The following is a 7,651-nucleotide window of genomic DNA, read 5'->3' on the forward strand; positions in this document are numbered from 1 at the left end:
GACATAGTTAAAGAAAAGCAAAGCAAAAGCCCCTCACATCATAGCATGACATATGATAGACCAGCAGGAGTTGTTCCTGTCATAAGATAGAAAAGGAACAGTTGCTCAGGTGTGTTGTGATTAAAATACCAGCCTGTCCGAGCACTGTTGTGAAAAAATGTAACACAAAAGCAGATCACGGTGCTTGTACGTTAGAGAAAAGCAACAAATAAGCAAAAGTTGCTCATTTCTACTTGTGATAGAAATACAGTGTGATATAAACACAATAGTTGCTCCAATCATACTGTGAGAAAGCAACAGGCTTTCATAATTATACTGCGACACTGAAACAAACCCAAGTCACCTAGGTCCTAGGGTGATAGAAAAGCAAAAGTTGATTATATCAGAGTGGGATTTTTTTTTAAAAAAGCAACAATTGCCAATGTCGTATGATGGTGATACACACGCTGCTAAAGCAGAAAGAAGTGCCCGTGGGTATGTGTTAAAACAGTGACAATCGCCCATGCTCCATGATTGTGATACACCGTGCTAGGACAGTGACAATCGCCCATGTCCTGTGAGTGTGATACACCGTGCTAGGACAGTGACAATCGCCCATGTCCTGTGAGTGTGATACACCGTGCTAGGCCAGTGACAATCGCCCATGTCCTGTGAGTGTGATACACCGTGCTAGGACAGTGACAATCGCCCATGTCCTGAGAATGTGACACGCCACTCAGGGACACCGACGCTTGCCCGTGTGACTTGACGCACTGGGGCAGGGACGGTTGTCCATACCCTGCGTGCGACACGCTGCTCAGGGACAGCGACGATCGCCCAGGCCCCTGTTCGTGTGACACGAGCTACAGGGACAGCGACGATCGCCCATCCCCGGTGATTGTCACAGGCCGAGCAGGGCCAGCGAGGATGGCCCAGGCCCAGTGAATGTGACATGAGGCGAAGGGACAACGACGGTCACCCGTGCTCTGTGAGCGGGACACGCTGCACGGGGATAGGGACAATCGCCCGTGCTCTGTGAGCGGGACACGCCGCGCTGGGACAGCCGTGATCAGACGTGCTCTGTGAGTGTGACACCAGCGCCTGTGGCCCGGCCCTGGGGCAGAGGAAGAGCCGCCTGTTGCATTCGGCCCCGCGCACCCAGGGCCCGGCTCCCCCCGCCTTTGAACCGCTGCCCCCAGCCGCTCCCCCGGCAGCCCCGCCGCCCCGAGCCCGGGGGGACGCGAGCGGAATGGCGAGGCCGAGGCCGGTGGCTGGCAGCCGGCGCCCGGCGCTGCAGGGCTCCCCGCGCGTCCCGCTGCAGCACTGGCTCGGGGCAGCGGCACCCTGGGCTCGCCGGGCCGGGCCGGGCGGGGGGGCCCCGGGAGCGGGAGGGGGAGGCGGCACCGGCGGCGGGGGGGTCAATTGAAAGTCCAAAGCAGCCCTGGGGCGGGGGGCGGTTTCCCCGGAGCCCCGAGGGGCAGGAAATATCCCCCTCCCCCGATGGGTGCTGCGAGGGGCCCCCCCCTCCTGCCCCCCCCCCGCCGCTAGCCCCTGGCTCTCCGCACCGAGCCTCCCCCGCGGCCGGCCCCGCTCCCCGCCGCGCTCCAGCCCCCGCCGCGGGGCGCTAATTCCCGGCGCCCGGCTCTGCCCCTGCTCCTCCGCCCCCGCCAGTCCCGCGGGGATCCCGCCCCCGGCCCGGCCCTCGCCCCGCCGGGCACGTCCCCGGCCTCGATCCGCTCCCGGGGACCAGGTGCCCGGCTCGCCCCGCTGCCGAGCCGCGCCGGGGCGAAGGGCCCCGCCAGGGAGGGAGCGCGGGGTGCGCCCCGCAGCCTGCCCCGCCGGCCGGCGTGACTCACCCTCCAGCTCGTCCTCGGGGATCTCCACGGGGCGCTGCTCCGCGAGGATGCTGGGGACGGTGTAGATGCCCCGGTACATCAGCGCCGCGGTCACCGGGTGGAAGGGCATGGTGCGAGCTGCCCGGGCCCCCGGCCGCGCCCCCCAATTTCATCCGAGGCGCCCTGGCGGGGTCGGAGCGAGGGGCCGGAGTGGGGGGGGGCCTGCCCCGCACCCGGCCGGCCTGCGAGCCCGAATCCCCCCCGCCCCCAGGCAGGGCGAGCCGGCAATCGGCGTGTGGCGAGCGGCTCCGAATCTCAGCCCGGCCCGGGTCCGGGGCTGGGCGGCGCGGGGAGCGGTGACCACTTCGGCGGCCCCCCGGCGCCCCTCCGCGCACACGCTCCGGGTCCCCGGCCAAACCGCAGGGCGCAAAGCGGCGCAGCTGGCGGCTAGTTCCCAGGCGATCCCCGCCCGGAGACGACGCTCCCCATTCCGGCCCCTCCGGCCCCGCTGGTTCCCGGCTCTCAGGCAGGCGGCCGGACACGGCCGTGCCTCCGTCCTAGCGGCTCAGCCCGGGAGTCTCAGAAGCAGGGGCTGCCCAGAGACGGCCCCTCCGGCGGCTGGCATGGCTTCGGGCCGCTTGCTCCGGGGCCAGCGTGGCTCGCCCCCCAGCCCTCCGCGGGCGAAGTTTCCCCGGCAGGAGTTCAGCCCTCGACTCGCTCTGGCCACCTCTCTCCCCACTCTGGAGCAGTGCCTTCCTGCGCCTGGCTCGCCGCACACACGCTCCCCCCACTGCCAAGGAAATGAACATCCGACACAGCGACATCGACACCCGCCACAGGCGGGGAGGGGGGAAGGAAGGGGACACTGGCGTCCTCACCCCTTCACCCCCTGCACACCAGGCTTAGCCCTTCGGTGAACCTGCCCCGACGCTCGCTGCCTGTGGGAGTGAAGCTGAAAGCGTTCCTGGAGAGGGACTGCCCCAGCCGGCTCACCGCAGGGTCTAGTGCTCCCTGGCCTTACAGGCTGTGACTCTGGGCTCAGCAGCGCACTTCCCCGCAAGGCCTAGCGTGTCCCCTTGCCCTGGGTCGCCTGCCTCTGTCTCTAAACCCTTTGTGCTTCTCTGCAGCTGCAGTAGAAAGGGAACTCCCTTGTGCTATGCCCCACCGCAACTGGCTCCCTACCACATGGCCCCTGGATTCTGCTGCATCTGTGAGCTTCCTAGAGGAGGACAGTGTCTAGGGAGCCCAGAGCTGGGAGTCTCACTGCACATGGGGCAGGGCTGTGTGGGGCATGCACATATATCCCAGCAGGGGCTCTTGTGCCATGTGCGGTGCCCTGCTCTCGGTCTGACCCTGCTGCCAAGGTCCCGTCTGTTCTAGCCAGCCAGCAAAGTCACACACGTCGACACAGTATGCGGGAGATGGCCCTGTCAATGTGAACAGGCTGTGCCGGGAGGAACCAAGGAATTGGGTTGGACCTAGGAGTCTAGGCTTGGATCAGACCCAACGTCCCTCTAGCCCTGTCTCCAGCAGTGGCCAGCCCCAGCTGTGGCAGAGGAAGTGGTGAGAAATTTTGGAATGTGCATGAACATATATCAATCAGATCAATGTGCTGGGCTCGCCCAGGACTGGAGGCTGCAGGGGCTCAGCGATGGGAGACAGAGCCTGGTTCGCTGGCTGATTCCAGCCCAGATCGGCAGTTCTGTGCTGGTCTATATAGGATCTTATGCTGTGCTCATCACTGTAGTACCTGAGCATCTTCCAGTAGGCCATTAAGCAATGTGACTAGCATTTGCCCCGTGTTTGTCATCTTCTCCTCTCCACTGGAGGACAAGTGTGCACAGCATGACATGGCCAAAGAAATGAATCATGACCTTAGAGCGAAAGGTGGTGAAGTTTAGGTTGGCTCTTAGTTCCTGGGGGGCTTCATTCCACAGTCCCCACCCTGCAGCTTTAGATCTTTTACATGCCCTGTTCCCAGGTCATGGAGCACCTTGCAGATCAGGACTGAGACCTTGAACTTCAGTTCAGTATTTGATGGGAAGCCAGTGTAGGGAGCAGAGCAGAAGTGTGATGTGCTCACGGTACCCAGCGTTGCACTGCAGCAGTGTTACTGCCTGATAACAACCGGGCGGCTGGTGTGATATGAGTTTCTGAGTCTCAGTCCTGCCCCATGTGGGTCTGTATTATAATAAGTACCACCACAAATGGCCCCGGCAGAGAGACCAGGGACTGACTAATTTCACCTTCCTCTGCAGCCTGGGCCATGGGTCTCTTGCAGGTTTAAACTAGAGTAAATGATGGATTCTCTGTAACTCGAAGTCTTTGAATCACGATTCGAGGATGTCAGTAACTCAGCCAGAGGTGAGGGGGCTATGACAGGAGTGGGGGGGTGAGGTGCTGTGGCCTGCAAAAACGTGCAGATCAGACTAGATGGTCGTGAAGCCCCCTTCTGACCCTGCAGGCTACGAGTGTAAGTCTTGGAGGCTGTGTTCCCATCTCATCCCAGCCGTGGGAATAGCAGCACACGCGCAGGGCACTGTGGGCCTGGGCGGGGCCCGGAGCTTGGTTTGTGCAGACCGTGGGCTCCGCCGGGCAGAGACTCCGACACCGAGCCTGGCTGTGAAGAGGCGTGGCACGCTGGCTGACGCGTGTGTAAACGAACAGGAATCGCTCCTAACCAATCCTGGCCTCACTGCGGCTGCTTGTGCAGAGACACAGAGGAGTTTCAGCAGGCGGCCGCCGTTCCCTGGCATGTTCTCGCTGGGGATGTGTTGGTCTGGGTTCGCGCTTCCTGCCATAGCTCTTACGCTCGGTATTTATGAGCACGTCTTCATCATGATCCCGTCGTCCTTCTCTAACCCCGTTCTGACCGAGGAGCTCGGAGCACTTTCCTCACACGGCCCCACCCCGCTGGCATGGTTGGATCAGTATCAGTGTCCCCAGCTTATGCAAGAGGAAACCGAGGCACAGGGAGACGACGCAGCTTGCCCAACATCACAGGGTCAAGTCTGTGTCGCTTTATTCCCACATCTCAGCTTTAGCTTTTCCTAGCAGCTGCCGTTGCTTTAGTAGCCAGGTGCTGTGACACAATGTGACTATAATGAGCCAAGGATCCCCACAATGGGCCTGCCAGTGGCCGTGTGTCACCCATCAAGCCACCAACGGGGCAGAACTGCATCCTCCTGGCCCCTGGGCAGCGGGCAGCGAGATGCATTCTGGGGCTCTGGGCAGTAGAACTGAAGAATCATCAAGAGCCTCCCAGGCCTTCTGAATGGGGAATATTAGCCGGCAAGCCCCTGTGCCCGCAGTCAGTGATGGGTGCGAGTGCAGCTTAGGAGTAAAAATGTAGCCTGATGTCAGGACTGTAAGGGTCAATGAAGCCAACAGGCCAGCCTCTGGTAGCCTGTGCGGTGCTGGGCCCAAACAGAATCACCCACTGGTTGCACTGCAGCTTTCCCTAGTGCAGGACAGCTGGGTTCACCCCTTGCTCTGGGACAGCAGGTGCAAGATGATGAGTCACGCCTGTGCTAGGCTTCAGCCAATCCACAAGCCAGGAACTGGTCTTGTGACTCAGACTGGGTTTATAAGCCTCACAGTGGGCCTAGCCCCTCAGTCTACTCAATGACATGTCAGGGCTTGGACCTCACTCCAGCCTGACCATGGTAACAGATTCAGCTGGTCCTGGCGTGCTTCAGCCCTACCCTGAGCGCCTGACTCTGGCTCTGACCACTAGGCCTGACTGCTCCAGCTCTGTTCCTAGTGCTGCTCCAGCCCTGCTCTAGCTGCTATCTTGCTCCAACCCCACCTTGGGCTCCTGACTGTGGCCATCACAGTTTCTAACAGAAGGGATTTCTGAATTTGCAACACCAGATCAAGCCACTGGTCTGCTCAGACCTTCTGGTGTCCCTCCTGCCCCCCCGCTGAAATGGATCAGAGCAGAGATGATTCGCCTTCCTCCCATGTTGCGTCAGCCCACTCATCCATCCCACAGATTATCCCAGTTCCGGCTGTATGGGATCAGACGATCCATCCACCTCATCTGCTAACCCCACCTGCTGCCCTACCGGTAAGACCGTCAGTCCAGCTAGGTCTGTTATTCTGGTTCTGGCAATGGTCTGTATTTGATGCTTCAGAGGGAGACAAAACAAGCTCCCATTGCACCCAGCCAGTTCTGGGCAGGGGGTTTAATGGCCCTCTCCTGCACAGAGGCGCCGTGGGATTTTCTGGTCTTTTGTAGTATCTAGCCCTCCTGCACCAGAGAGTTCTGCAGGTTGACGCCACCCCCTGTGAAGAAGCATCTCCTGGGATTGGTTCAAGTGTCCTGCCCTTTGATTTCATTGAGTGTGTCCCCCCCCCCCCCCACCACACATCTTGTGTCATGGCACAGGGCAAAAAAGGAAGAGACGGGTCTGTTTAAACTGTGCCCTTTGCCATCGACTTCAGTGACAACCCCTTAGTCAGGGTCTTAGTTTGGGATAATTTAGTCAAGTCCCCTGGAGAGGCCTGATCCTGTGTGGTGCTGAGCACCCTAATCATCAGCTAACTTCATTGGGAACAGTAGCTGGCAGACCAGTCCCTCACACCTCCTTCCAGACTAACGTAAATCATTCCTCAACTGCTGTGTCCTAAACCCCAGCTCGGCTCCAAACCCCTGTAACTAGCACGCAGCAATGCCTGGTGCTTTGCCTTCTGGACAATCGGGGCCGGGGCTGGGCTAACAAGGGACCCGGTTCTGCTCTCACTCTGGGGTGACACCAGTGCCATTCTCTGGCTTTCGCTGGAGCTATTGGCATCGGTGTAAGGGAGAGAAGAAACCTCCCCAAGGGGACCCCGGCTGGGCCCTTTCATTATGAACATCCATAAGACCCCGGAATAAAGACATACATTTGCACGATGATTCCCCCTGAGTTTGGGCCACATCATCTGAGCCCTGCGTATCCAATCTGCATCTGCAAAAATCAGTAATCTTCAGTGGAAAAAGAGCCCACAGCAGCAAAAAGGAGCTGCTGATTAAAGCCATCCTGGCACAGAAACACTTTTTCAATTATTCCTTTCTTCCTCCAAAGCACTGATTACATTTTGCAACTTATTTCTCATTTTGTCACTGATTAATCACAGCGCGATGGATCAGATGCCCTGCTATGGAGATGTGGAGGGGAGGCAGGACTCTGTTGTGAGGAAGCTGGCGCTGCTGGCATCTCGCTTTGGAATGGATGCACGCTGCTCTGTAGAAGTGGAGGGCTGGAAGGGATCTTGAGAGGACAACTGATTCATTCCCCCTGTGCTGAGGCAGGACGCAACTAAAGCTAGACCATCCCTGGCAGGTGTTTGTCCAACCTGTTCTTAAAAACCTCCGAATGATGGGGACTCCACAAGCTCCCTTGGAAGCCTGCTCCAGCACCCAAGTGCTCTAAGAGATAGAAAGTTTTTCCTAATATCGAACCGAAATCTTCCTGGCTGCAGATTAAGCCTGTTACTGCCTGTCCTACCTTCAGTGGACATGGAGAGCAGTTGGTCACTGGCCTCTTGATAACAACTCTTTTGATATTTAAAGACTATCAGGTCCCCCCTCGATTTCCTTTTCTCAAGAATAAACGTCCCAGTTTTTAAACCTTTCTTCGTAGGTCAGGTTTTCTAAACCATTTATCGTTTCTGTTGCTTTCGCTTGGACTCTCTTGAATTTATCCACACCTTTCCTAAAGTGTGACACTCAGAATTGGATACTTTACTCCCGCTGATGCCTCATCAGTGCTGAGTAGAGCGGGACAATTACCTCCCCTATTTTACGTACAACACTCCTGTTAATACAGCCCAGGGTCATATTAGCCTTTCTT

At 58.6% G+C, this 7,651-nt stretch overlaps 1 protein-coding gene and 1 long non-coding RNA gene across 2 annotated transcripts in view; one reads left to right on the forward strand and one right to left on the reverse strand.

Annotated features, from left to right (window-relative positions):
* CABP7 (calcium binding protein 7) overlaps positions 1-2,581 on the reverse strand; it is a 51,779-nt gene extending 49,198 nt beyond the window's left edge. Inside the window, exon 1 of the mRNA XM_067550313.1 lies at positions 1,836-2,581. Within this exon, the coding sequence (XP_067406414.1) occupies positions 1,836-1,944 (109 nt within the window). The 5' untranslated portion in view covers positions 1,945-2,581. The remainder of the gene's footprint in view (positions 1-1,835) is intronic.
* Positions 2,582-5,646: 3,065 nt separating this feature from the next.
* Positions 5,647-7,122, forward strand: LOC137154586 (uncharacterized). The gene is made up of 2 exons (XR_010920241.1): positions 5,647-5,883; positions 6,936-7,122. It is a non-coding gene; the product is annotated as an uncharacterized lncRNA (long non-coding RNA).
* Positions 7,123-7,651: the final 529 nt, after the last annotated feature.

Source organism: Emydura macquarii, unplaced genomic scaffold, assembly GCF_026122565.2.
Source record: "Emydura macquarii macquarii isolate MOO-44397 ecotype Brisbane River unplaced genomic scaffold, CSIRO-AGI_Emac_v2 contig_1254, whole genome shotgun sequence".
Taxonomy (NCBI): domain Eukaryota; kingdom Metazoa; phylum Chordata; order Testudines; family Chelidae; genus Emydura; species Emydura macquarii.